Here is a 26747-nt window from a genome sequence, read left to right on the forward strand (position 1 = left end):
CATGGTAGATTTTAAGTTGCACTGCATTGAAAGTCTATAAACTCCTAAAACATCAAGCCAGAACTGGGAGCAGTTTATGTTCAAATATTATTTGTTGGTTTTTTTCCTACAGCAATTTACTTGCTGCTGGCCTAGTAAAAAGAGAGGGGGGGGGGGGGGAAGCAGCTCTTTGAGCTTGTCACAGAGAGAGAGCTTTAAATATAATAAAAAGACAAGCATGTCAAGGCACAACAGAGGAAGATTCATTTCCCAGACCCCTCTGGCAATGCAGGTACAAGATATGAAAGCAGATGGGCATAATGACATTTGCCTCATCATGAACTAGGCTGCAGGGAAGCTGGCTTCACTCTTCTGTATGTGTTGCATGCAGCCAAAGCATAGGGTAATGCAATCAGGGCTGTCAGATTAATGCAAAGGTATTGATTGCTGAGGGGACAATGTAATAGTGAAGTTGGTGGGTACATTAAAAAAAACCCCACAGCCCTAAATTTAATTTACGTGTGCCATCTTGTCTGCTCCTTCTCCTCTTCCTGCCTCTGATTAATGAAAGAACTCGTGTCCCTTCCTCTACCAAAGATCTTGAAGAGACTTTGGAAGGAGTGGGTCATTGCCCAAGGACCTGGGCTTGTGCTGCCAGTTTTCACTGAGCTAAAGAAGCACAGAACCATAGAACAGTTTGGGTTGGAGGGGATCATAAAGATCATCCAGTTCCAACCCTCCTGCTGTGGACGGGGACATCTTCCACTCTCATCCGGCTTGGCCTTCAACACTTCCAGGGAGAAGGCATCCACAGCTTCTCTGGGCAACCTCTTCCAGTGCCTCACCACCCTCACAATGAAGAATTTCTTCCTTATTCTAATCTAAATGTACCCTCTTTCACTCTCAAACCCTTACTCCTTGGCCTATCACTACACTGCCCTCCTTATTTCTCTTACTGGCCCCTTTAAGCACTGAGAGGCCACAAGAAGGTCCCCCCACCAGAGCCTTCTCTTCTCCAGGCTGAACAACCCCAACTCTCTCAGCCTGGCTTCACAGCAGAGGGCTTCCTGCCCGCCCAGCATCACTGTGGCCTCCTCTGTCCCCACTCCAACAGGTCCCTGTCTGTGCTGAGGACTCCAGAGCTGGCCCCAGCACTGCAGGGTCAGCAGAGTGGAGCAGAGGGGCAGATAGTGATCCTAGATGATGTCAGTCCTGCTAGTGAGTCCAGATGATGCCAGTTCTGATAGTGGACGCAGATGATGTCCCCTGATGGTGATGAGCCCCAAACTGACGTCAGAGCCACCGAGAGCAGCTCGGCCCCGCGGGGCAGCACCAGGGACAGCGCCGTGCCCCAGCGCCCGCCCCTCCGGCGTCGTGGCCAACCCCTTCCAGCCCAGCCGGCACAAAACCAGCCCTAAGTGGGACGGCAAAGGAAAAGGGGTGGAAGCAGGTGTCATTTCGCCACAGCAGGTTCCTCTCCTGATACGATCGTCTTTAGCCCACTGTGGAAGGCTTCTGCTGACGGTTGCTGACCAGCCCCGCTGGTTGTCCAGAAGGAAAAGCTGTGGAACTGATGGATAAGTGTGTGTATCCTAGCTGGGGGGTGGAGGGGAAGAGGATAAAAGAAGAAATAGGATTCAAAACAAAAAGCAACCCAAAATAAGAGGGAATCCCTCCCACATGGATGCACATGGGCCTCTTTGAGGAGAGGCTGAGGGAGCTGGGGTTGCTTAGCCTGGAGGAGAGGAGGCTCAGGGGAGACCTTCTTGCTCTCTACAACTACCTGAAGGGAGGTTGTAGCCAGGAGGGGGTTGGTCTCTTCTCCCAGGCAACTAGCACCAGAACAAGCACACAGCCTCAAGCTGTGCCAGGGGAAGTTTAGGCTGGAGGTGAGGAGAAAGTTTTTCCCAGAGAGAGTTGTTAGCCATTGGGATGTGCTGCCCAGGGAGGTGATGCAGTCCCCATCCCTGGAGGTGTTCAAGAGGGGATTGGATGTGGCACTTGATGCCATGGTTTAGTCATGAAGTCTGTGGTGACAGCTTGGACTTGGTGATCTTTGAGGTCTCTTCCAGCCTTGGTGATTCTGTGATACCAGCAGATATTTCTAACATCCTTTAATGTTTTTGTTCTCCTTTTCCATGTTCCCAAAGACATTTGAGGCTAAAATTCACCACCTGGAGACCAGGCTGAGCCGAAAGCCCCGCGAAGGGACAGCTGAACTGGAGTACTTTGTGCGCTGTGAAGTCCACAGCTCTGACCTCAATACTTTCATTAGCTCCATCAAGAGGGTAGCAGAAGATGTGAGGACCACTAAAGAAGACAAATGTAAGTGATTTACAAACTGTCTGGCTTTGGGAGGGAGGTTGAGCTGCAAGAGCAGGGTGGAGACTCTTATTCCCAGGAAAGAGGAAGGGCTTCTGCGTGCTGAGTTGGAGCAAACAGAAAAGACTGCCCCTGGGACACCTGAGTCCTGAAAGCCACTTCCCTCCTTGGCTGTTTCTCAGCAGACTCCAGAGGCCATAGGCAAGAAGACTGAGAGGGGATTTCCTAAATGTTTATCAGTATCTGAGGGCTGGGGGTCAGGAGGGAGGGGACAGGCTCTGCTCTCTTGCTCCCTGGGATAGGACAAGGAGCAATGGATGTAAACTGCAGCACAGGAGGTTCCTCCTCAACACAAGGAGGAACTTCTTCCCTGTGAGGGTCATAGAGCACTGGAACAGACTGCCCAGAGAGGTTGTGGAGTCTCCTCTGGAGACCTTCAAGGCCTGTCTGGATGTGTTCCTGTGTGACCTGAGCTAGATTGTGTGGTCCTGCTCTGGCAGGGGGGTTGGACTTGATGATCTCTTTGGGTCCCTTCCAACCCCTGACATCCTGTGACCCTGTAATTCTTCTGGTGCTGAATGGAAAAGACAGAAATGGGAGCTGAAATGTCATGCTTTGTTCACACCTCTCCTACAAAGCTCTCCAGCCCTACTCCAGTGTTTTGGATTATGAAGTCCTTTCCTAACTATGTGTCTGGAATTCTGTGCAGATCCAGCCCAAAACTGCAAGGCACTCCCCATGCCATCCTGCTCTGAAGGCAGGGTGAATCTTGCTGTGGAATATCCTTTAGAGATCTGCAGCAATCACTCTGCAGCCAGTTGAAAACTCTGAGTCTGCTTTTAATGTGAGGTCCTGAATCTTGAATAAAAGCTAATTTTCATCTTCTCCTGGACTTCTATCACAAAACACTCTGCTGAGAGGTGGGGCAGGGACATCCTGAGATGCTGATCATGGAATTAGAGCTGAGTCTAGGATGGGAGGTGGAGGGACTCGATGACCTCTTTGGGTCCCTTCCAACCCCTGACATCCTGTGATCCTGTGAAGAGTGTGTGGGACTGCTGCCCAGAAGGCACAGCTGTGTCTTGTGCTGTTTGTTGTATGTGTGCTTTATGTATGCCAGGTCAGATGTACCTCCTGTAACCTCACAATCCCTTCTCAGCCAAAGATGCTCTTCACTTCCACAGCCGGTACAAGCCCTTCCCAGCAGGGAACGCTCCGTCCTCACTCCCACGGTGACTTTCCCTTTCTCTCTCCTCACAGTTCACTGGTTTCCCAGAAAAATCTGTGAGCTGGACAAGTGCCACCATTTGGTCACCAAGTTTGACCCCGACTTAGATCTGGATCACCCGGTGAGTGGCTCTGGGTGGGCGTCTCCTTGTGCTGCAGTCCCGATGCTTCCCTCAGGAGGAAGGAGGTGGAGCTGCTCAGTGCAGCTGCTCAGGGAACTGTGATGCAATGACCACCACGAGAGAAGTTTCTCCAGGCAGTGATGAACTTTGTTGGGTAAGAAAGTGTAGCAGCTGGTTAAAAATCCTCTCTCTGCTGCTTTTTGTCATCACAGGGCTACTCTGACCAAGTATATCGCCAGAGGAGGAAATCCATAGCAGAAATTGCTTTCCACTATAAGCAGTAAGTCTCTTTCCTAACACCCTTGCCACACTGATGCAAGCTGTTGGAAAGTCACTGTGCCACCTGCATGAGACTTCTTGTCATAGAATAGAATCATAGAACGGTCCAGCCAGGAAGGGACCTCCAAAGCTCATCCAATCCAACCTCCCTGCAGTCAGCAGGGACATCCCCAGCTAGATCAGGCTGCCCAGTGCTTGTTGAGCTTCACCTTGAATATCTCCAGGGAAGCAGCCTCAACCACCTCCCTGGGCAATCTGTTCCAGTGCTCCACTACCCTCATAGTGAAGAACTTCTTCCTGATATCCAATCTAAATCTGCCCTTCTCTAGTTTGAAGCCATTGCCCCTCATCCTGGCACTACAGGCACTTGTAAATAGTCTCTCCCCATCCTTCCTGTAGCCCCCTTCAGGTACTGGAAGGCTGCTATTAGGTCTCACCAGAACCTTCTCCCCAGGCTGAACACCCCCAGCCCCCTCAGCCTGTCCTAGTAGCAGAGCTTCTCCAACCCCCTGATCATTTTTATGGCCCTCCTCTGAACCCTCTCCATCAGGTCCATGCCCTTCCTATACTGAGGGCTCCAGACCTGCATACACTACTACAGGTGAAGTCTCACAGGAGTAAAGTGGCAGAATCAGCTCTCTGGATCTGCTGCTAATGCTGTTTTTCATGCAGCCCAGGATGTGATTTGCCTTCTGGGCTGCAAGCTCACACTGCCTGCTCATGCCCAGCTTCTCATCCATCGTCATTCCCAAATCCTTTTCCACAGTGCTGCTGTTTACAACTCCCTGAAGGGAGGTTGTAGCCAGGTGGGGGCTGGTCTCTTCTCCCAGGCAACCAGCACCAGAACAAGAGGACACAGTCTCAAGCTGCACCAGGGGAGGTTTAGGCTGGATGTTAGGAAGAAGTTCTTCACAGAAAGAGAGATTGGCCATTGGGATGTGCTGCCCAGGGAGGTAGTGGAGTCACCATCACTGGAGGTGTTTAGGAGGGGACTTGATGGGGTGCTTGGTGCCATGGTAGAGTTGATTAGATGGTGTTGGGTGATGGGTTGGATTGGATGACCTCTGAGGTCTTTTCCAACCTGGTTAATTCTATTCTATTCTACTTTCCAACACCTCATCCCCCAGTCTGTACTGCTAGTGAGGGTTCTCATTTGATGCTTTGCCTCCCCCTTCAGCCTTTTTGTGTGTCCCTCTTCTCTCTCTTTATTCCATCCTCTTCTTAATTAAAGAATGTCTGTGGTCATGAATATGAATTGATAAAGCCAGAAGAAACCTTCTTTTGCCTGACCAAAGCCCTGCAGAATTCCATCAGGGCCTCAAACTTCCTTTTGAAGCGTAGCCTCTCTTTTAGAATGCTGTCTCCTTTCCACTTCAGTCTCTCAACTACTTGAAAAAGTTGCCCAGAAAAAAATCTGTAGCAATGATTCATTATCCTGGCTGTGAGGAGGGGGGAGGGGCAGGAAAAAAACCCATAATAAATGTGGAGTTTATTTCTAAACTGAACTTTGGTAGCTTTAGCTTTCACCCACTGGATCGTGTGTGCCTTTCATCTGCTGGATTGAATGCTGCTATCAGATCTCTTTATGTTCCTTTTTGCTGTGAGGGTATCTCTAGATTAAAAGGGTTCACCTCTTAACTCTCTCTGGTAAATGAAATAGATTCCAGTAATGGTCTTATCACTGTCTTAGAGAGATTTAAGATTATCTCTTGTACTCCTGCTTAGTATTCCTTTGCTGAAGCGTGCAGTGATAGCTCTCAGCCCCCTCACTACAACATCAGACAGAGCTCTAATAGTCAGCTGGGGTTGTAAAATAATCCCTAGATCCTACTCAGGAACACTGTCTTCCCCTGTAGCATGGCCCTCCCAGAGCAGGATTTGAAATGTGGATTTCAGCTGTGGCTAGGGAAATTATATAGGTCACCTTCTCGAGCAGCACTTGAGATGTGGATTTCAGCTGTGGCTAGGGAAGTGATGTGGGTCACCCTCTCAAGCTACCCCTGCAACTGGTGTGATCCCAGCATGGCTTTCTGCTCTGTTAGGTTCCATGCTCAGTGCAGATTTGAAGCCCAGAATATGGACATTGATGTTTCATCCTAACAGTAAGTGCACAAAAAGTCTCTGTGCCAGCAAGAGAGTCGTGAGGGACCTGGGAAGCAGCGCTGTCCTGAGCTGATGCCCCCATTTGAGATGTCCTCTCTCACATCTCTTCTGCAGGCTGGCTTTCATGAGCCACAGTGCAGCATCCCTCCAGGCTGTTAATGGAAAGGAGCTATGCTTTATCCCCGTGATAAGTGACTATCTCATTTGTTCCACGACAGAACAGGAGGATTTGGGAACTGCAATTGCCAATTATGATGCAGAAAGAGCCAACAGTGTCAGTTTGCTTTAGCTCCCACTCATGTCAGCGTTAAGCTTTCCTTTTCTTGCCATCCTTCATCTCACTGACAATATCTTTGCGCTGCAGTTCAAATGTGTTTGGTTTTTCTTGATGGGCTGCTTCTATTTCCCAACTGCTGATTCATTCCTGGAGCTGGCAGCCCCCTGAACTTCAGGAACATTAAATTAATTTGTTTTCACACAGTCAACATCTTTTTTTCTCCTTTCTTTTTCCTTTTTTTTTTGTTTTTGATCTGGAAAAAGTTATGCCTGCCTGCTAAGCTTTTGCTCATTTATAACCTCTGGCCAAGGCAGTGATTTTGCCTCTCTGTGGATTTGTGGCATCTGTACGAGGGACCCAAGGCTGACACTGGGTCCTACCACTCCTTTCTTTGGTTTAAAGCAGGTTGGTCACCATCATGCTCAGAGGAGGCTCAGGGGAGACCTTCTTGCTCTCTACAACTACCTGAAAGAAGGTTGTAGACAAGTGGGGGTTGGTCTCTTCTCCCAGGCAGCCAGCACCAGAACAAGAGGACACAGCCTCAAGCTGTGCCAGGGGAGGTTTAGGCCCAATGTCAGGAAGAAATTCTTCCCAGAAAGAGAGATTGGCCATTGGGATGTCCTGCCCAGGAAGGTGGTGGAGGCACCGTCCCTGGAGGTATTCAAAAGGGGATTGGATGTGGCACTTGGAGTCAGGGTTTAGTTAGTCAGGAGGTGTTGGGTGATAGGTTGGACTTGATGATCTCTGGGGTCTTTTCCAACCTGGCTGATTCTGTGATTCTATGCTGAGCTTCTCCAAAGGGCTTCCCTCTGCACGGGGAGAGGAGCCTGGCTTGTGCTCTGCTGCTGGCAGTAACAGTGTGCTTGCCTTGCAGCGGGGACCCAATCCCACGCGTGGAGTACACAGCGGAGGAGATTGCGACCTGGTGAGCCCTCCTTTGGCCTGTGGCCTTTTCTGCCTCCACTACTAGAAATTGGGAGTCAAAACCCAAATGGCTATTGGAATGTGCTGCCCAGGGAGGTGGTGGAGTCACCATCACTGGAAATGTTCAAAAAGAGCCTGGATGAGGCCCTTGGTGCCATGGTTTAGTTGATCAGATGGTGCTGGGTGAGAGTTTGGACTTGATGATCTTGAAGGTCTTTTCCAACCTGGTTAATTCTGTATTCTGTGACCTGTTGGATACTATCAGGAGTGTAAACAACCTACTTAATAGCTTGTTATCAACCCCACTGCATGGTGTTTTATGGTAGGGACTGCGTTTGGCAGAGCCAGCTACCTCCAAACCAGTGCTGTTCAATCTCTTCCTCTCGTGGGGCTGCACCAAGAGTCCTTTCATACTGTAGCCCCCCAAGAGTTTCCTCTTAAGGAGTCTCCCCAGAAAGTGAGGTAGATATTTCAGACTCCTACTTCTCTAAGGGGGTCCTGGTTTAGAAACAGCCTCCAAACAAAGGGCAGTTACAGGAGCATGAGGCCCATGTTGAGCATCTGCATGGCACCTCACTGGCCTCACAGGAAAATGCTTTCTCTGAACATGAGCCTTGGAAGGAGTGTTGCTGCAGGAGTGTCTCTGAAAACAAGGCCAGCTCAGATGAGCTGACTACACAGGCTGCCAGATGAGGTCATCTCCTGGTTATATTGTCTGTCTTCATGGTGCAGCTTCAGGAGCTAACTGGCAGGGAATATTTTCATTCCAGTTAACAGCTTTAATACAACCTTCTGACCTTCAAGGTCAGAAATAAGCCTGTGCAGATGCAACTGCTGACTTTGCAGGCGCACTTGCATGTGTGTCAGTATGTTACATACTCCTAGCAAGGTGCACATAGACTTAGTGGTGGCAAAAGGAGATGAAAGGAAAAAGGACATGAAGCTTGGAGGGATAGAGGACCTCTCTCTAGAGGAGAGGTCTAGACACATCAAGGCACTGAACTTCTCTCACCTCTTGTTCTGAAGGAAGGAGGTGTACAGCACCCTGAAGAGCCTCTACCCCACCCATGCCTGCAAGGAGTACCTCGAAGCTTTCAGTCTGCTGGAGAAATTCTGTGGCTACAATGAGAACAACATCCCTCAGCTGGAGGAGGTCTCTCGCTTCCTGAAAGGTGAGTACAAGCCTGGGCTACCCATTGCAGGGTCTGCCAGCCCTCCAGCATGGGGGGTGGCAGCTACAGCTGGGAAACCTGAACCAAAAGGAGGAGCATGTGAGCTGAGACTTGGGAGAAGAGTTGGTGGAGCCTGGAGAGGACAGGGGTGACCTGAGGTGGCAGGGACTGCAGCTAAACACAATGGACTGCAACTGAAGGCCAAGCCTGCAGTCAGAGGATCCCAGTGTGCACCTAAAGAGTAGATGTTGCTCCCTAATAACAACAAAAAGCTTTGGCTTGGCACAGGAGAAGCCCTTTGGTTTGCAGCACTGATGCCTTTGCTGTCCATCCTGGGAGCGTGGGCCAGCAGCACAGCCCATGGGCCATGTACCCCAGCCCAGGGGCCATGCACCCCAGAGAGATGGTCTGCACTGTTTCAGAGAGGACTGGCAACTGGAGGCCAAGCCTACAGTCAGAGGATCCCAGGGAGCACCTAAAGAGTAGATGTTGCTCCCTAATAAGAATGAAAAGCCAAATATTTTCATTCTTATTAGGGAGCCCTTTGGTTTGCAGCACTGATGCCTTTGCTGTCCATCCTGGGAGCATGGGCCATGCACCCCAGCCCAGGGGCTGTGCACCCCACAGAGATGGTCTGCACTGTTTCAGAGAGGACTGCCAACTGGAGGCCAAGCCTACAGTCAGAGGATCCCAGGGAGCACCTAAAGAGTAGATGTTGCTCCCTAATAAGAATGAAAAGTTTTGGCTTAGCACAGGAGAAGCCCTTTGGTTTGCAGCACTGATGCTTTTGCTGTCCATCCTGGGAGCATGGGCCATACACCCCAGCCCATGGGCCGTGCACCCCAGCCCATGGACCATACACCCCAGCCCAGGGGCCGTGCACCCCAGCCCATGGGCCGTGCACCCCAGTCCATGGGCCATGCACCCCAGCCCAGGGGCCATGCACCCCAGCCCATGGACCATACACCCCAGCCCATGGGCCATGCACCCCAGCCCAGGGGCCATGCACCCCAGAGAGATGGTCTGCACTGTTTCAGAGAGGACTGGCTTCCAGCTGCGGCCGGTGGCCGGCCTGCTGTCGGCGCGGGACTTCCTGGCCAGCCTGGCCTTCCGTGTCTTCCAGTGCACGCAGTACATCCGCCATGCCTCCTCGCCCATGCACTCCCCCGAGCCGTGAGTATCCCCTGCCTGGGCCCCACCCCTGGCCACCAATTGCCCTCTCTCCTGAAGGGGCAAACTCTGCCTGCTGCTGACCACATTTTCCTCTCTCCCCCCCCGGGCACCGGCAGGGATTGCTGTCACGAGCTGCTGGGGCACGTCCCCATGCTGGCTGACAAGACCTTTGCCCAGTTCTCTCAGGTAAGCTGGATGTCTACGAGTCCCCAGGAGGTGGGAACTCCAAAGTGACCCCAGTCCCATCACCTAAACCTGCTCTTGTTCTAGGATTTGTTTACATTGCACATAAGGTTCAGGAGCCCCAGACCGAGAGCTCTCACACGGAGTGGAAAGAATCAGACTCTGCAGCAAAACGTTTTTGTCATGGAATCATAGAATGGTTTGGGTTGGAAGGGACTTTTAACCCCTCTGACCCCTCTGCAGTCAGCAGGGACATCTGCAACTGAGAGCAGGCTGCTCAGAGCCCCTAACAACCTGACCTAGAATGGTTCCAGGGATGGGACATCTCCCACCTCTCTGGGCAAACTGGGCCAGGGTCTCAGCACCCTCAGTCTAAAATGTTTCTTCCTCCTCTCCACTCTGAACTCTTTTTGTTTCAAACCATCATTCCTTGTCCTGTCACAACAGGCCCTGCACAAAAGTCTGTCCCCAGCTTTCTTATCAGTCCCTTTAAGCACTGAAAGGCCACCAGAAGGTCTCCCTGGAGCCTTCTCTTCTCCAGGCTGAACAAGCCCAACTCTCTCAGCCTGGCCTCACAGCAGAGGGCTTCCAGCCCTTTAGTCTGACCACAGTGAAGCCCCAGCAGATGTATGGCAGTGCAGAGCAAGAATATTTTTTGTCCCAAGGCAATAAACTAGAGCAACCCACATGTAAGGCCCTCAGATCCAATCTGCCCTGATGTCAGTCCCTTCCCTTCTCTTCCCAGGACATTGGGCTGGCATCTCTGGGAGCAACTGATGAAGAAATTGAGAAACTTGCCACAGTAAGTTCTCCTCCTTGCGGGATGGGGGCCTTGGACTCACCAGTAGCCCTTCTGTGGCACTGAGGGGACTGGTCCAGCCTGGCTGCCCCAGATTTGCAGGCTCAGAGCCCTCACCTGAGCTGCCCCAGCCCTACTCTTCCATGATGAGTGTGCAGAGCAGGGATCAGTTGAACAGCTTCCACATTAACCCAGTTTTCTCAGGCACCAGAGTATCACCAAGCATCATATTTCCAACAGCAGCACTGCTGGGACTCTTTGGGATGGGATTAAATGACATCTGCTTCCCTTGGCTTTCCCTTGCCAAGGTGACCTGTCCTGCTCCAAGGGCACCAAATGCCAGCTCCACACAGCAGCTGGGCAGAGGAGGCCAGCCCAGGCACACCGTTTCCTCCTGTCCTGGTGTGGCAGCAACTTAGTTGAGCACTTTGCTCTGGCAGCAGTGGGTGCAGGGTAAGGAGGTGGGACAAAGCGCCAGGCATCAGTTCATTTAACCAACCCCAGCCATGATGCAAGGGCTCAGAAGTGGCAGGGAGATGAAGATGAGCTGTGTCCCCTAAGCCTTTTCTCTTCCCCCTTTCACAGCTTTACTGGTTTACAGTGGAGTTTGGGCTCTGCAGGCAGAACGGAATAGTCAAAGCCTACGGAGCTGGGCTCCTGTCTTCCTACGGGGAGCTCATAGTAAGTCCCAGCATAACTTGCCCCTCTTCTCCAGACCCTACAGAGCAAAATGACTTAACCCAACCTCTCCTCCACCTCTCCCACACATGTGCTTTCTGATCCCTTCAGTTTCACACCAGATTTTTTCTGCTGTGCCCACAGCACTCCTTGTCAGATGAACCAGAGGTGAGAGACTTCGACCCCGATGCTGCTGCTGTCCAGCCCTACCAGGACCAGAACTACCAGCCTGTATATTTTGTGTCTGAGAGCTTCAGTGATGCCAAAAATAAACTGAGGTAGGACTGGGCAGTGAGAGAGGCCCAAATGAAAGGAAAAGAAGCTATAATATGTTGGAACAGGGCTTGACACCATACCTGCTTTCAGTTCAAGGGCTCAGAAGTACTCTGGAAACTGTTGTCAGGTCCTTTGAAGTAAAGCAATGCTCCAGCCCCTACAGGGTTCAACTTCAGTCCCTTAGATTCACCCAAGAGCCTCCCAAAAATATGCTGGACTCAAGGGAAGGGCATGGGTCCCTCCTGGAGTGGAGGGGTGGGATGGTATGGGAGGCACTCTTGAAGATGAGCCTGAAGAAGTGAGAAGGGACAAATCTAGCCCATCTGTCTGGCACTCATAGGAAGGAGTTACAGACTACCTCCAGTTCCCAGGGGAGGCCAAGCAACATAGCAGAGGGCTGCTCCACATAGTAGAGACCCAAACCACCCACCAGAACCCCTTCTTCCTCCTCACTGCTGAAGGGCCAGGTGACAGAGGTCAGGTACCAGCTGGGAACATCTCTCCAGTGTGTCTTCCTCAAACCTGGGCTTCTGCATCATGTAGCACTTTGTGGGTGAAAGTTTCAGGAGAGGAGTGAAAAGTTGCTCCCAAAGGTGGCATCCTCTGAATGTAGGGTGCAGAAAGAATGGAATGGAATGGAATGGAATGGAATGGAATGGAATGGAATGGAATGGAATGGAATGGAAAATGGAATGGAATGGAATAGAAAATGGAATGGAATGGAATAGAGAATAGAATAGAACAGAGAACAGAATAGAGAATGGAATAGAATTAACCAGGTTGGAAAAGACCATTGGTGTTTGTCCTTCTGAGCAGCTCCTGGGGAACTTAGCTGTTTGCCATCCAACCAGTGAAATAAAAACCACCCCAAACCCCAGGCATCCTTAGTAGCTTGGTACCTAAACAGAACATATTTGCTTGATGTGGATAGATTGAGCCATGGGGAAAAAAAAGAAGAAAGAAAAGAGAATTTTTTCTTCCTAGGCTGCTTAACAGGGGTTAACATGCCCCAGCCAGCACCCCACCAGTGTAACTCTGCTTCCCCATCCCAGGAGACTGCAAACAGGATAGAGAGAGGCACCTCTAGCCATGGACATCTGGTGAAAAGAGCCTTTTCTTGGCCATATCCAGAACTGCCCATTGGAGGAAAGCTCAGTCCTTTAAGATCTGACTGACAGAGGAATACTTTGCCTCTACCATTTTATCTTAGCTCAGGAAGGGGACAGGATGAGCTGAAGTGCTTGCACAGTGCACATGAGTTGGCAGTTCCTGCAAGTGGAGGATTTCCTACAAACCACGTGGCGAGCACTGCTGTGTCTCATCTGCTGCCTTTGCTACCCTCACTTGCACCCTTCATGCAACCTGGGGTCCAGCTGCTCAACAGCGAGCACCTGGGGAGCCCATCCTCCTCACACACACACATTGGGCTGCTTGGAAAGGAGAGAAAATCCACCACCAAACTGCTGCCTAATGAGTCATTTCCTTGCATTTAGAAAGGAAAAATACACCACAGCCACAGCCAAGTTCATGCTGGAGAGTCTTGACAGTGTCAGCCGCTGCAAATGCTCCTCTTTAAAGAGCTCAGAGACCACACAGATGTTGCTGAATGAGATGAAAACATCCAAACATCTGTATCTCGTGCCTTACTGGCAGTTGCCTGATTATCAGTGTTCTTCTTCAGGAAAAGCCTCTCTTCCCAGAAAGAAAACTCCCCACCAGTTTTTCCAGGCTGGACACAATGCCCTCAGTGCACTTCCAGGCACTGGTGTTGCTACTCAGATGCTTCAGAAAGGTGTCAAGTGAGCACTTCCATGTTGGAGGGCAAGTTTCTGACTGTTAGCTGTGTAGTGAGTCATCACTGTGGCTGACAGCACCGGTAAGGGAGGGGAGCTGGGTCTTGCCTGGGGGAACTGGGCAGAGATGAGCTGTGTCATACAGAAGATTAATAGAGAAGAGTCCCTCAGTCTGGACTCGAGGTCTTGAGCACAGCCCTGTGAGGAGAGGCTGAGGGAGCTGGGATTGTTTAGCCTGGAGGAGAGGAGGCTCAGGGGAGACCTTCTTGCTCTCTAACAACTTCCTGAAAGGAGGTTGTAGCCAGATGGGGGTTGGTCTCTTCTCCCAGGCAAGCAGCACCAGAACAAGAGGACACAGTCTCAAGCTGCACCAGGGGGAGTTTAGGCTGGAGGTGAGGAGAAAGTTCTTCCCAGAAAGAGAAATTTGCCACTGGAATGTGCTGCCCAGGGAGGTGGTGGAGTCCCCATCCCTGGAGGTGTTCAAGAGGGGATTGGATGTGGCACTTGGAGCCATGGTTCAGTTGTCAAGAGGTGTTAGGTGATAAGTAATAATAGGTTGGACTTGATGATCTGTGAGGTCTTTTCCAACCTGGTTGATTCTATGACTGAATTGAGGTGGGTCACCCTCTCTGGAAGGTGGACAAGGGGAGTGTGCAGTTTTGTTACCCTGCAAGTGTGGCCCTTGGTTAGGCACATGGTTTGCTGGGTTCATGGTTGGATTTGATAATCCTAGAGGAGGTGTCCAATTTAGGTGATTCTATGAGTCTCTTACAGCTGTAGTCTGTGGCTTTGTCTGCAGTCCCTTGGCCTTATTGGCTTATATTGGCCCTTCGAAGAAACTTCTTCACTGAAAGGGCTCTCAAAGCCTGGAACAGATTGCCCAGAGAGGTGGCTGAACCCCCATCCCTGGAGGTGCTTCAAAAGACTCAGCTGTGGTGCTAAGGGATGTGGTTTAACACCAGCCCTGGCAGAGTTAGAGAATGGTTGAAGTCAGTGATGCTAAAGGTCTTTTCCAACTGAAAATATTCTATCATTTCACTTGAGTGCCCCAAGCCCCAAGAATTCAGGCCTAGACTTCCCCTGGCATGCAGCTCCAGTCAGAAAAGCATCTCTGCCTGAGAAAGGGATGCTCTTCTTCCCCAGCCCTGTGCTAGAGCAGAGCCGCAGCAGCCACAAGAGGGTACCCTAAGCTAAGCAATCCAGGAGCGAAAGGGTGAAGCCTCAGGAGAGGCCAGGAGCATGCCTGTTGCTAGCCCTGTTTGTCCCCTCATCTTCCCAGGCTTTTCCAGCGTGAGATTGTAGCCACGAGCACCTCGATACGGATTCCCAGCTCCATATTTACACAACCACCAGGATAAAAACCCCAACCCTGTACCTTAGCAAGTGCATCACCAGGACAAGAGGAAGCAGTCCTAAATTGCACCAGAGGAGGCTTAGGTTAGATATCAGGAAAAACATCTTCCCCAGAAGGTTTGTCCAGCCCTGGAACAGGCTACCCAGGGTGGTGCTGGAGTCCCCTCCCCTGAAGGGGTTTTAAAAGTGGGTAACTGTTGTGCTGAGGGATGTGGTTTTGTGGTGACCTGGCAGTGCTGGATTAATGGTTGGATGAGCCTCGAGGTCTCTTCCAACCTTAGTTACACTGTGATATTGTGACTTGATGACCTTAAAGGTCTCTTCCAACCAGAACAATTCAATGATCCTAAGTGTACAGACCTCAGTGTTGGAAGGGAACAGGGGCAACTTTGGGGAAGCCTTACCCTTGGCTTTTCATTTCTTGTTTCCACTTGGCCATGTGCTTCTCCACGAGGAAGGTAGCAACAAGGACTTGCTCATGAGAGGTGTCAGCTAAAGCCAGGCTCATCACTGACATCTAGACTGCAGCTTACTTGGGGCACAACAGTACAACTTTGCCCAAACTTGTGGGTCTGGTGGTGCCATTCCTATCCCCTCACCCAGACTTGAGCCACTGCCTTTCAAATCTACCCTTCAATACATCTTGTAGCTTGTTCCCCCCTTCCCCAAGCAGAGATTAGTCAAAAAATGAATGTCAGAAAGGATTTAGGAATGCAATGCTGTAATAGCATGGGCTTCCCCTGCAACTGGCTTCTAACTCTCCTTGGCATCTTGGAAAAATCAAATTGAAGCAGAGGAGGCCAAATGATGGCCGTGGAAGTGACCCCTTCAGTGTGCCCTTGGGTTTGAGGGGAGCCCATGGAACCTCAGTCAAACCTGTGGTCTTGCTTGGTGAACAGGCTGGCTCTCAGCTCCTGCTGTAGCCCAGGATGGGTGGGGAGCCAGAGTCTTTTAGAGCCAACCTAGAAACCCTGCCTAAAGGAGACACTAACTCTTGGGAGCTGGGTAAATGGTGAGGAGTCTCAGAGCTTTGTGTGCCAACCTAGAAACCCTGCCTGAAGGAGGCACTAACTCTTGGGAGCTGGGTAGATGGTGAGGGGTCTCAGAGCTTGGTGTGCCAACCTAGAAACCCTGCCTGAAGGAGGCACTAACTCTTGGGAGCTGGGTAGATGGTGAGGGGTCTCAGAGCTTGGTGTGCCAACCTAGAAACCCTGCCTCAAGGAGGCACTAACTCTTGGGAGCTGGGTAAATGGTGAGGGGTCTCAGAGCTTGGTGTGCCAAGCTAGAAACCCTGCCTGAAGGAGGCACTAACTCTTGGGAGCTGGGTAAATGGTGAGGGGTCTCAGAGCTTGGTGTGCCAAGCTAGAAACCCTGCCTGAAGGAGGCACTAACTCTTGGGAGCTGGGTAAATGGTGAGGGGTCTCAGAGCTTGGTGTGCCAAGCTAGAAACCCTGCCTGAAGGAGGCACTAACTCTTGGGAGCTGGGTAAATGGTGAGGGGTCTCAGAGCTTGGTGTGCCAAGCTAGAAACCCTGCCTGAAGGAGGCACTAACTCTTGGGAGCTGGGTAGATGGTGAGGGGTGTGAGGGAGGCCCAGGACCCACCTCTGCACCCTTTCCTTGCAGGAACTACGCAGCACACATCAAGAGGCCCTTCTCGGTGAAATATGAGCCCTACACCCACAGCATCGAGCTCCTGGACAGCCCTCAGACCATCTGCCGCTCCCTGGAGAGCGTAAGGGATGAGCTTCACTCGCTGGTTAACGCGCTCAACGTCATCAGTTAATAGCAGAGCTGGGCTCCTGCCTTCCCCCCTCCCCTGGCAGCCCCAACCCTGCCCTCTCTGCCCTCTCCTGCTTCCCAGCTGATAACTCCTACCTGTCCCCTCCAAACGTTTGCACCTCTGCCTGTCACCTCCTGACCCCACCAGCTTTCCACTTCTGTAGGCAGGGCCAGCTCGGAGGAGGGCAGCGGGATGGACCCAGGGCCTGCTGGCTTCTCGGGTAGCTTCTCTACCGACTGCTGGAAGAGGCTGAGTGCAGACCAGAAGGGGTGGCCAAGCTGCAAAGCTGAGCTGTGACCTGCTTGCTAGGCTCCTGGGGGCAAGGAAGAGGAGAGAAGCTTCTCTACTAAAAGAAAGAGGGAAAGTCTATTTTTTTGCCGTTTGAGAGAATAAATCAATCTGCTTTTTTAGCCCCCACCAAAGCAACTCCTACAGCAACTTCCTGAGGACTCTCAGGCCCCACCATAGAATCATAGAATTATTAGGGCTGGAAGGGGACCTCAAGGACCATCTAGTTCCAATTCCCCTGGCCATGGGCAGGGACATCTTCTCCTTGCCTCTCACAGCCTTGTACATCTGAGAAAGGCAGAGCTGTCTTAGAAGCTTTTCTACCTGAACCAACCCTTCTGAGGTTTGAAATTTCAGTTCCCAGCCTCCCCTCAGCTTGTTGCACTGGGGAATGCTTTGGCACGACCCCCTGGGCTGCACCACCCCCTGAGGCTGCAATAAGCATCAGAGCTCCTGAACCTGCACTCTGACCTACACTAGGAGTTGCCTGTCTGGCAGCCGTGATCTACCTGCATCCTCCCCAGCACAAGCACCACAGAGCAAGCCCTGACCACCCCAGGCCAGAGTGTGGGCACCTTCAAGCCCTCTTTTTAAATGTCTCACAGCAGGGAGTTCTCAGGAGCCCCTCTGCCATCCTTCACAGCAGACAGCAGTCACAGCTATTGATACTCCTGCATGCTGCTGGCCCTGGGCAGCCTTGATAGCCTCTTGGTGTCCTGAGTTTATTGGTTATTGCAGACTGAGTGGGGCCACTGGTGTCCTGAGTTTGCCAGTCCTTGGGAGGATTTCACATGCTTTCCCTCTTCCAGTCTCTGACATGGGTAACAGCATCTTGTCCTCGGCTCTCCCGGTGTCACTGTCACCCTGGGACAAGGTCAGGTGTGACCAATGCTATTGCTGGCCAGTCCTGGGGAAGGTGACACATGCCTGAGATGCTCAAGCCCAGTTCCATCCAGCTTCCTCTGCAGATATGAATGGCTTGATCTGACCCAAGGCTCTGTGTTTTCCTCCCCTTGCTCTTGCCCCTCTTATCTCCTCGCAGGCTGCCTCATAACTGAGCGGTTTGCTCAGAAGTTTGGCCCAAGGTTATGCAGCTGTGCAGTATCAGAGCTGGGCTTGGGATGCGTGGAGGCAGCTGAACAGCTGTGGGGGACAGCAAAGGGGAGAGCTACAGCGAGCTGTTTGCATGGCCAGTTGCAACACTGCTGCGCAGCCTCTCGCCATCCTTATCCAGGAGACAGGATTTTCATTGTTTCCTCTTGAATGAAATGTAAGGCTTAGCAATTAGGCTTTGGCCGAGATGCCAAAGTGTAAGGATCCTCCAGAACTTGGAGCCACCCTCACTTTTCAGTGGCTCAGCCATACCAGCTTAAAATCCACTGCAATTTACCCCATTTCAGACCCTCACACACACACTCTTAACCCCCAGTCCTCTCAACCTTTAACCACTTGGCTCCCGACAGCACTTAGTCTCCCATCTGCTTCAAGCCCTCCTGTCTGTTTCCTTTCTTCTTTGACTCCTAAACTCCTCCTAAACTGCTTAAAGGGCTGTTGCTGAAATCAGAGTTCCACACTAGGGCTAGCTGCTTCTCCTCCAGTTGTTCCTCCTTGGAGGATTGTCCTGTAAGTGAATACAACTACTGAGTTCATTCAGTTGTTGTAACTTTAGAGCACTTTTTCCAAAGCTCCAGCTATGATTTCCCAATCTGGGTGGATCCAGATCTTGAGCTGTAACTCTCAAGGCTCCCTTAAGAGCTGTAACCATTTTTAATTTGGAGTCTTAAGTTATTACTATTAGATTAAGTAGCTGGAGCAAGCTGTGCAAGGCTAAGGCAGGTTAAGTCATAGGTTAGCTATCTAGCCATGAAAATCTTACTGTTGACTCCAGCAAAACAGGCTGAAATAAAGAAAACAAAGCCCCAAACAGGCAAGATGTTACAATCGAGCCTGGAGAGCTAATGCAATAGCAATGCCCTGTTACTGGCCTGCAGGATGCTGGCCCACCTCTCCCTTGATAGTCTCCAGCTCCTGGGTTACTGCCCTGGAGTGTGGCAAGGATGCTACAAGCCCTGCAGTGATGCCAGGCTCCTGATCAGGACCAGGCAGGGAGGCTCCACAGTGTCATTTGTTTTCTGGTCTGCCCTTAAACCCCTTGAAAGGTCTGAGGGTGGTCACCTCTAGTTCTTCAAAGCACTTCACAGTAATCATCTTCCTTGTTACAAGTTTATTCTATAATCAATGCAACGTATAACACACACCCCCACCCCACCCCAAGCCATTAATGTGGAGTGAAAAGTCCTTCCAACTGCAGGGTCCTCCACTCCTCTCCCTGCCTTGCCCTGGGTTTTGCCTCACTGCTCTGTGTCAGCTGTGGCTTATTTGAGGAGCCGTAGTAAAATCTGTTGCCCAACACAAACAGAAACCAAGCGCAGCTCAGAGCACAAAGCAGCCCTGTTCGGATGCGAGCGTAGAACCAGAGCTGCTGCAGCCTGGTGGGAGACAGCACCCCAAGGGCTGCCCCCCTGTGCCCCCTCCCCCGAGCCGGGGCTGCGCTGGGGTGGGGCGTGAGCGTGGGGGCTCGGGCTGAAGCAGCGCTGGAGGTTCCTCTTCGGGGCATTTTCTGTCGTCTTGACAAATTCATGACAGATTCTGGAATTTGTTTTGGCCCTCAGGGGGACATGTGAGAAGCATGACCCCATTTGTACTTACTGTTGCCCTCATCTATTTAATATCTTGGAGGACTTATCCTATTAGTAACAGAATAGGCCCCCTTCCATTTTGTCTCTAAGGCCTGCTCCTTTTTATTTGATTTCAGATACATTGCTTGGCCCTTTCCTTCATAGGCCATGGATGAATTGGATACTTCCTCTCTCATTTTACCTATATTTTTTATTCCTGTTGCTCCTTCTTTCTTCTTTCCCCTGCCATAATGTTTTAGGTGTTTGGATGTGTGGCCACCAAGGAGCAGCCTATCCAAACAAAATCTGCCAGGGTTGTGAATCACTCTCTACCTGTAAATCTGTCACTGCCTCTTAATGCTGCTGATACCAAGGTTATCTTTTTCAGCCCATCATTTTTGATGCTGTCCCACAATAGTCTTTGGTCTATTTTTGCTAGTCTGACTCATTTCTTTCTACCAGTCTGGAGGATTGCAGGTGGCAGGGTATGAGCAGCCCTTGCTTAATCCCCAGGTTGCTCATTAAGGCTGGTGTTACTTCACTTACACCCCCCAATACCACCCTGCTCTTAGTCTTATCCTCTACACTCTCACCACCATCCTGCTCTTAGCCTCATCTTCTACCCCACCACCACCACCCTGCTGTTAGTCTCATCCTCTCTCGCTGCTCTTCCATGCCTATGGACTAATGTCTTTCACAGCACTGCTACAGTTCCAGCAGCTGCATTGCATTTAGGTGGAAGAGCCTCAGCTCATCCTGGAAAGAAGGTCTTGGTGATGAAGAGATGCTGATAGAATCACAGAGTGCCCCAGGCCTGAAGGGACCTCCAAAGCTCATCCAATCCAACCTCCCTGCACTCAGCAGGGACATCCCCAACTAGATCAGGCTGCCCAGGGCCTTGTTGAGCCTCACCTTGAATATCTCCAGGGAAGGAGCCTCAATCACCTTCCTGGGCAACCTGTTCCAGTGCTCCACTACCCTCATAGTGAAGAACTTCTTCCTGATATCCAATCTGAACCTGCCCTTCTCTAGTTTGAAGCCATTACCCCTGATCCTGGCACTGCAGACCTTTGCAAACAGTCCCTCTCCATCCTTCCTGTAGCCTCCTTCAGGTACTGGCAGGTTGCTATGAGGTCTCTCTGGAGCCTTCTCTTCTCCAGGCTGAACACCCCCAGCTGCCTCAGCCTGTCCTTGTAGCAGAGCTGCTCCAACCCCTTGATCATTCTCGTTGCCCTCCTCTGAACCCTTTCCATCAGGTCCATGTCCTTCCTATACTGAGGGCTCCAGACCTGCACACAGCACTCCAGGCGAGGTCTCCTCACCAGAGCAGAGCAAAGTGGCAGGATCACCTCTCTGGATCTGCCGGCAACGCTGCTTTGGATGCAGCCCAGGATGTGATTGGCCTTCTGGGCTGATACCCTCCTGTAGTTTGTGACAGTTTATCTGGATGATGCCTTTCCTCTGTTTGCCAAGGACCTTGGTTTAGTCAATGCAGTGGAGCTGGCAGCTCGCTTTTCCCCGCCCACTGCTCCCTCACCGCACACCTTACGCAGTCTGTACGCCTTCGGTTTATTTATTGCCACTTTTGTTTTGGGTTGGTTTGGGTTTTGCTTCATTTGGGGCCAAGCAGAAATTCTTTGCACTCTTTTTCAGAGCACCCTGTACTTGTTTCTGTAACTTATTGCAACAGCCTGAGATAACTTGCTCGCATGCAGCTGGCCACAGTATCCATCCCATCTTCTCCTTCAGCTAATTCCTGGTCAGGGCTGCAGTAAACAAACTCTGAGTCAGTTTATCTGCTTGCTCACTGGGTTGTTTCTCAGTTTTGCTTTCAGTCTTCCCAAGTACTTTAACATCCTCTACACATATTTCATTCCCACTCTCCCTCTGGGCTTGTAAAATAAACCTCCTGTTTTCTTCCTGGGTGTCCCACTCCGTGCTTGCTGTCGCCTTTTCCCCTATCATGCACCCAGGCTTTTATTTTATTATCAGCACAGCAGCTATCTGTGCAGAGGGGCTGGGCTTTTACTGACTGCCTGCAAGCTCCCTGGCATGATGCTTTCTTGAGTTTCCCCCCTGTTTGTTGCCTTGTGCCACTAAGAGCAGGATCTTGGATTTATTTTTCCCCTTCTCCTCCAGGTTTAGCACTCCCATGAGCAGTGCAAAATGCCTCTGGTTTATTGCCAGCTTCCTCTAAAAGGAGATCCACATGTAATAGCCATTTCTTCTCTTTGTGCTGGAGTAGACTGGGGTACAACTGGGCTATTGAGGGGGAAAGCTTCAAAAACCATCACAGGCCAGGCTGCTTCTAACCAAGCTTTCTCATGGCCAGGGAAACTCTGGACCAGCCCCTGGCGACGGGAGGACTCATGCCCCTGGTATCCCTTTCCCTTCACTGTTTGTCTGTAACAGTGCTGGGCCCACAGAACCAGCTCATGTTGAAATTCTTCTCACAAACAACCTTCCTTTCACTGGGAATTTTGGTGCAGGAGCTTTTCAAAGAGCTTCTTTCACCTTAGCCAAAGCATTGACTTGCCTCTCGGTCCAGCTCCCTTCCTGATCCTTCTTCTCTCGCTTCCATACTGCTCCAGTGGTACAAGCATGGATGGATATGCTGCCATGAGATAGGAGCACAGCTATAGATATACTGCCATAAGAAATTAAATCCTCCCAGCACTCTTCAGAGTTGGGGGCTGCCTAGTGAGAGGCTTCATTTCACAGAAAGCTTCACCTTCCCAGCATCTCTCCATCATCCTCTATCGCCAATTCCCCAGCAGTTAACCTGGGGTTGTGTTAGTTCTGCTGTGTTCAAATTGACTGTAAATCCCTTTTGGCCTATTAAAACCCAGCTACTTCTCTCTTGTCCCTCTTCTTCTCTAGCTGTGGTCCCCCAAACATCATCCACATAAAGCACTTCCTGTTCTTTGTCTCCTGGATACCATCATTCAAACACTTTCTGTGCTCCAGCGTGTGCAGCTGGGCAGGTGCTCAGCCCTGTGGGATGCAAGTTAAAGTATATTGTTTATCTCTTAATGTGAAAGCAGCTCTCTGAATTGCCTCTTCCCCTCCAGCCTGCCAGATGGAGCTTTGCTGTGAATGGTGGGGGAGCGTTTGTGCCGCTTGCTCTCCTCCTCCGTCCGCTGTCCAAGGAGCCTGACTCAGCCTTGGGGCTGCCAGGGGCAGTGGGGGTACCTGTGCTCCCTTGGGAACAGGGAGCTGGGATGTGCTGTTGTGTCCTGATGACATTGGAGCTGTTCATTAAAGATTCTCCACCTTCCTCAAGCTTATGGACTGATGTCAGTGCTGCCAATTGCATCCTTGCCTCAGCATTCTGCTGAGCAAATGGATTGAATCATAGAATTGTCAGGGTTGGAAGGGACCTCAAGGCTCAGCCAGTTCCAACCCCCTTGCCATGGCCAGGGACACCTCACACTACAGCAGATTGCTCACAGCCACTTCCAGCCTGGCTGCAACACCTCCAGGGATGAGGCTTCCACCACCTCCCTGGGCAACCTGTGCCAGGCTCTCACCACCCTCATGGGAAGAACTTCTTCCTCACATCCAATCTCAATCTATCCATTTCTAGTTTTGTTCCATTCCCCCCAGTCCTATCACTCCCTGACACCCTCAAAAGTCCCTCCCCAGCTTTCTTGTAGCCCACTTCAGATACTGAAAGGCCTCAACAAGTTCTCCTTGGAGCCTTCTCTTCTCCAGGCTGAACAGCCCCAGACATGCCCATGACAGCATGATTAAATGTTCAGCAAGCAGGTGCCCAGTGTGCAGTGAATAAAAGCTGGTGGAGCACATGCTCTGATCAACTCCCTGCTTGATTCCCATGCAATTCAAGACTTGAAGTGGTTTCACTGAGTCCTGTGCTTCCCTCTGCTTGGTCAGTGCCTTCACACCAGCAGCTCCCAGCCTTGGGGTCATTTTTGCTTCACGCTGCCCAGAGTGGTTGTGGATGGCCCCTCCCTGGGGGTGTTCAAGGCCAGATTGGATGAGGTCTTGAGTGTACTCGAGAGGCATCCCTGCCTGTGGCAGGGGGGTTGGAGCAGATGATCTCTGAGGTCCCTTCCAACCTAAGTCATTCCATGGTTCTGTGCTAACAGCTACAGCAGTTTGCTGTGCCGTACCTGCCTGCCCTGGGATGGCACTTGTAGCTTTTGTGGCGTCTGCTGCTTCTCTCACCTTCTCTTCCCATTTCCAAAACAATCCTTGGGGTTGTCTTCCTCTCATGGCTCCTGATCCACTTCTCTCCAGCACATCCTGCAGCTACCACAGTTATTTTTAAGTTTTTGCAGCCCAGCCTGCTTTTGCAAGCCTCTAATTTTAGCATTGCCTTTGCTCTGATCAGGTCCCTTTTGAGCTCTCCCTTGCTCCAGGGTGAATCACTGCACTGTCAGTGTGAATCTCTCTCCTTACTTCTGCACTTTTCCCTACTTTATTCACCCCCCTACCTAAATCCTCTGATTCTCTAATTGCCACCACCCCTCCTCATTGCCCTTTTGGGCCACTAGATGGTATTCCTTTTCTAGAGACAAAATGCTTTCCACTCAGCTGGTAGACTCCAATAGAGTAGAGTAGAGTAGAGTGGAATGGAATGGAATGGAATAGAGTGGAGTGGAATGGAATGGAATGGAATGGAATGGAATGGAACGGAACGGAACAGAATAGAATAGAATAGAATAGAATAGAATAGAATAGAATAGAATAGAATAGAATAGAATAGAATAGAATAGATCAGATCAAGTTGGAAAAGACCTCAGAGATCATCAAGTCCAACCTCTCACCCAGCACCATCTAATCAACTAAACCATGGCACCGAGTGCCTTATCCAGGCTCTTTTTGAACCCCTCCAGTGATGGTGACTCCACCACCTCCCTGGGCAGCACATTCCAATGGCCAATCTCTCTTGTTGGGAAGAACTTCGTCCTAACATCCAGTCTAAACCTCCCCTGGCACATCTTGAGACTGTGTCCTCTTGTTCTGGTGCTGCTTGCCTGGGAGAAGAGACCAACCCCCACCTGGCTACAACCTCCACAGCTTTCCCCTTGAAGCAGCTGATGCTCTGCTGCTGCCTTGGCTTGGTCAGCATGGATTGTTGCTGCTTCCCACAGCAGCCCCACTGACAGTCCTGGAGTCTCCCTTCATCCTCTCTCCCACATCAGGGAACATTTGGTCTCTATCACCCATCGGCTTCCTGCGGGCTGGAGCGGCCCCCGCAGCCCCTGCTCTAATCTCTGATACTGTTGGGATTTCCTGGAGCCCTCCAGGATTCCTGGGGTTAGGCTTTTGCCTGAGGCTCCTTAGATTACTTCTTTTTTCTCCCCCCATGCTTTCAACTTTGCCTTAAGCCATCCCTGAAGTATGGTGTACAAGGCTGGTCAGATTTGTAGAGCTGCCTCAAGCGAGACCCTCAGAAGAGATTTTTCTGTTGGGAGCTACCTACTCCTACCCTCCACCAGAAGATGCTGGAAGTTCCCCTTTCCTGGCAGCAGAGCAGAGCTGGAGGATTATGTGGCTGCTTGGAGTGAGGGGTGGAGGGGTAGGGGGGGGTTCCCACCCTTTCCCTCACCCAGTGTGGCTTGTGAGGGAAGAAGTGACCTGGAGACAGCCAAGGTCAGCCCAGGTTGAACCTTGCTGTAGATGGAGCTTGGGCTGGGGAGGGAGGAAGCCAGGGGAAAAGCCTTCCTTGGAGCCAGGCCCCACCATACCCTCTTGTATCTGCATGTCCCAGCGCCTCGCTGAGCGGTCTCTGGCTGTCGTTGCTGCTGCTGCTGTGGGTGGATCTGTCTGTCTGTCTGTCTGTCTGTCTGTGTCAAGAAACACAAAGCAGAATTATTTTTCATTTTGGACTCGTGCTGCTGCTGGCATAGAAAGAATAATAAAGAAAAAAACCCACAACTCTATTTCTGGTCTAGCTCCCTCAGTCTGGCTCTTGCATCTCTCTGCTGTCCAGGTTAATGGTGATCAACTTCCCTGCAAGCAAAACCCAAGCTGGGGCCCATGAGCGGCTGGAGGTCCACGACTTAGAGAATCATTGAATTGTTGTGGTTGGAAAAGACCTCTAAGGTCACTGAGTCCAACTGTCAGCCTAACACCACCATGGCAGTTAAACCAGAGGATCACAGAATGGTCAGGGTTGGAAGGGACCTCAAGCCTCAGCCATCCCAACCCCCCTGCCATGGCCAGGGACACCTCACACTACAGCAGGTTGCTCACAGCCACAGCCAGCCTGGCTGCAAACACCTCCAGGCAGGAGGCTTCCACCACCTCCCTGGGCAACTTGCGCCAGGCTCTCACCACCCTCCTGGGGAACAACTTCTTCCTCACAGCCAATCTCAATCTACCCATTCCTAGCTTTGCTCCATCCCCCCCAGTCCTATCACTCCCTGACACCCTCAAAAGTCCCTCCCCAGCTTTCTTGCAGCCCCCTTCAGATACAGGAAGGTCACAATGTGCCATTTCCACACAGTTTTTGAACACCTCAAGGGCTTGGTGTCTCCACCATCACCCTGGGCAGCCTCTTCCACCGCCTGACCACTCTTTCAGTATATAAATTTTTCCTGTTATCCAAGCTGAACCTTCCCTGGTACAACTTCAGGCCATTGCCATTTGTCCTATCAACTGATACTAGGGAGAAGAGGCCAACCCCCACCTGGCTCTGACCTCCATTCAAGGAGTTGTAGTGAGTGAAGACATCTCCCCTTGGCCTCCTCTTCTCCAGGCTGAACAGCCCCAGTGCACTCCACCACCACTCCTCAGACCTGTTGCCCAGGCTCTACAACTCTATGATTCTGTAGGTTGGAAAAGACCTGGAATGCCAAACGTTCAGCTGGAGGTGGAGAGCAGTCCCTTGTTTGCAGAGCAGCTGATCTCAGCCTTCCTTTGCCAGGGTACTACCCATTGCACAACGATGCGTGCAGCAGTAGTTGGGAGGTCTCTTTCAAATAGCAATGCCCCAGGGGGGTTGCCTCTGCTCTGTGCTTCCTCTCTCAGCATTTCCCACTCCTCCTGTCCAGTTCCAGTAATGCTGGCCATGTAGGAGCACCAGAGTGTGCACCATGCCTGCTAACGTGGTCTGGTGTGTGTGCAACCAGGCTCTGCAACCCCAATCCTTAACGTGTTGAACACCCTCCTAAGACTAATGAAGGGTGGATCCTGCTTGCTTAAGCACAGGGACTGTTTTAGGTGGCCTTAAGTGTTCTGCTACATCCATGTGGGAGTGGTGGATGGGATGGAGGATGTCTAGAAACTGGAATGTACCTCTGGAAACCAGAAGAGATGCCCAAGGCCACATAAGATTTTCCTACTCGAGTTATGCCTGTGCTTAAGGAAGC

At 51.2% G+C, this 26747-nt stretch overlaps 2 protein-coding genes across 2 annotated transcripts in view; both read left to right on the forward strand.

The window, feature by feature from the left end:
- Positions 1-25306, forward strand: part of TH (tyrosine hydroxylase) — a 32280-nt gene extending 6974 nt beyond the window's left edge. The window contains exons 3-13 of the mRNA XM_068148347.1: positions 2130-2304; positions 3562-3650; positions 3863-3930; positions 7184-7234; positions 8260-8405; positions 9443-9578; positions 9695-9764; positions 10507-10563; positions 11146-11241; positions 11383-11516; positions 16285-25306. Coding sequence (XP_068004448.1) covers positions 2130-2304; positions 3562-3650; positions 3863-3930; positions 7184-7234; positions 8260-8405; positions 9443-9578; positions 9695-9764; positions 10507-10563; positions 11146-11241; positions 11383-11516; positions 16285-16444 — 1182 coding nt within the window. The 3' untranslated portion in view covers positions 16445-25306. The remainder of the gene's footprint in view (positions 1-2129; positions 2305-3561; positions 3651-3862; positions 3931-7183; positions 7235-8259; positions 8406-9442; positions 9579-9694; positions 9765-10506; positions 10564-11145; positions 11242-11382; positions 11517-16284) is intronic.
- The window catches only part of INS (insulin), a 29111-nt gene continuing 18680 nt past the window's right edge, over positions 16317-26747 (forward strand). The window contains exon 1 of the mRNA XM_068148386.1: positions 16317-16393. The gene's annotated coding sequence lies outside the window, so the exon portion shown is untranslated. The remainder of the gene's footprint in view (positions 16394-26747) is intronic.

Source organism: Melanerpes formicivorus, unplaced genomic scaffold (genome assembly GCF_026170545.1).
Source record: "Melanerpes formicivorus ecotype bairdi unplaced genomic scaffold, bMelFor1.0.p_v2 SCAF_16, whole genome shotgun sequence".
NCBI classification, from domain to species: domain Eukaryota; kingdom Metazoa; phylum Chordata; class Aves; order Piciformes; family Picidae; genus Melanerpes; species Melanerpes formicivorus.